Raw genomic sequence first — 2,361 nt, 5'->3', positions numbered from 1 at the left:
TACTACACACACACACACACACACACACACACACACACACACACACACACACACACACACTTGCGCAGTATGCACAATGCCGAGACGCTTTATCGTTAGAAATGAAATCGCGCGATACTGGACGCCGCCGGTTCATTAATGCGAAAGTAAAGTCTCGTGGCGAGAGGGAAACGAGGCTCCGTCTTCATTTACATTACAGGCAACGCTATCATCTGGAAAGAGGCGGAGAATTAAGCTCTCGATCAATCGCGTCCGCGGGTAAAGTCGACCGACGACAACGACGACGTTGGCAAGAATCCACCATTAATCACATCGGCGGCGCGGAGAAGCGGCCGGTGTCGCGCGCGCGTCAGAGACGCGCGCGTGCCTCTTCCCGCTTTCCGCTTTCCACACCACCGGAAAAATGGTAACTCCTCCGAGAGATCGAGAGTCCCTCATATGCGTGTGCGTATGTATGCGTCGCATTCGTGCTCGCGCGCCAACGTAACGAATAACGAAATCTCTCGCGCGTTATTCGTTACCGCGTCACCACCACGGGCGATAAGAGAATAAGAGAGCGGCGGGCAGCGCGGGCGCACATATAGGTATACATAGCCGTGCGGAAGAAGCAAATCGGGTTGCGCATGTAGCTGCAACGTGAGCATGGAACGTTCTCGTTCCTTCCAACGCTTTCAGCTTACTTCGGCGGGGCGCGCGTCGAGTCGAGCGAAGAAAATTTGGAGGAATTGGAAGAATTGGAGGAATTGGAGGACGCGACGCCGATGTCGCCGATGCCGATCGCGCTTGCTCGTAATGCTCGTCCGACACGACACGACACGCCACGCCGCCGAGAGCAACAAAGCGAAATGAAGCGTAGTCGCTGCGGGCTGCCGCAAATTAAGTGGCAAGGAAGGAAGGAAAGAAGGGAAAGAAATGGAGCAGTCCATGGAAGAGAAATTTGCACACGCGGAGCTACGTTTCTTTTTTTATTCGCGAGAAAGAGGTAGAGTGAGCGAATGGAATTGAGAGAGAGAGAGAGAGAGAGGAACGAGAAGTCTCCTCGGCGGTGCGCCATGCTCGTTGCTCGTTCGCGACCATGCATATGCCGTTCTCCGGTCGACAAAGAGGCTGACGATGGGACGGCCACGCGGCCATCCATCGTCGAAACGAAATTCATCCGAATGATAGAAAGAGATGGAAGTATGATAAGCAACGGACGACCGGCCACATTAGCGAATAGCGAGTGCGTGGTTATTGTGTCGCTGCCGCGGCAAAGCGTCACAGGCAACACGGTGGCGATTCTGTCTTCTATTTCTCTCTCCTTCGCGAGACACAATAAATCGCCGCTGTTTAACACGATCGTGCGGTATTCATGAATTTATTAGGTTTCCAAAGGTTTCCAGAGGACAAATGATGACGAAACGATGACACACGAGGACGCACGGTTGAAATTTCACGACGTATGGAATAAATGCTGGTAAACGTACGTTGGTCCACGGCGCGTAATCCACGTAATAAAGAGGCGCGTGCGAAAACGCAGAATGTCCAAGTCGAAGAGGGACACAGACACAGACACTACAGTCACTACAGAAAGAAACATGCGGGAGAGAAAACTGGAAAGTGCAAACTGCAAGAGTACAGGAGATAAAGATTGGAGACAGGCCGAGGCCGAAGTAGTGGAGCAGTTAGCAGTTAGCAGTAAAAGAAATGTGAGGGTTGCCTTACGTCGCCGGGCTTCCTTCCCCGCTTCTCGAGCTCTATCCGCTTCTCCATGGCCGGCAGTCGGTCCCCGATCCGCTCGTTCTCGCTTCGCTCCGTACCGCGTACGTATCGGCCGTTCCGTCTCTATACTCTCTTCCTCTCCTCCGCCTCCTCGTTGCGTCGCAACACCAACTACGTGCCAGCAACCTTGTTCTCTCTCTCTCTCTCACACACACACACATACACACACACGCACGCACGCACACACACACACTCTCTCGAATCCGAGAGCCGGGAATATAATATGACGGACGGACACGGCCGAACCAACACGGTCGGTCACCGGGCAGTGCGCGGACAGCGAATGCTACCCGATGTTTGCCTGCAGTGCGTAGCGTGCCCGCTTGACGTATGCGTGTGCGTTGCGCCGCGTCGCGCCGCGCGTTCTCCTCCGTCCAGGTGTGCTTAGAAGACACAGCGACCGAGAGAACAGAGAAATCACCTTCGACACTCGCTCTCGTTCGATTCCGATGAGCCCTTTACGCGTCGCGTCTCTACGTGTCTCTACGCTCGCCGATTCGTCGGACTTGTGTGCTGTGCTGTGCTATGGAGTGGACTGTGGTGGCGGTATCCTCCTCTTTTCTCTCTTTCTCTCTCTCTCTCTCTCTCTCTCTCTCTCTC

General features: G+C 54.2%; 1 protein-coding gene across 1 annotated transcript in view; it reads right to left on the bottom strand.

Annotated features, from left to right (window-relative positions):
* The window catches only part of LOC105626908 (acidic leucine-rich nuclear phosphoprotein 32 family member A), a 19,531-nt gene extending 17,779 nt beyond the window's left edge, over window positions 1–1,752 (bottom strand). Inside the window, exon 1 of the mRNA XM_012208199.1 lies at window positions 1,705–1,752. Coding sequence (XP_012063589.1) covers window positions 1,705–1,752 — 48 coding nt within the window. The remainder of the gene's footprint in view (window positions 1–1,704) is intronic.
* Window positions 1,753–2,361: the final 609 nt, after the last annotated feature.

The sequence above is a fragment of the Atta cephalotes genome (genome assembly GCF_000143395.1).
Source record: "Atta cephalotes unplaced genomic scaffold scaffold00007, whole genome shotgun sequence".
Classification (NCBI taxonomy): Eukaryota; Metazoa; Arthropoda; class Insecta; order Hymenoptera; family Formicidae; genus Atta; species Atta cephalotes.
This window is presented reverse-complemented; position numbering and strand designations above follow the sequence as displayed.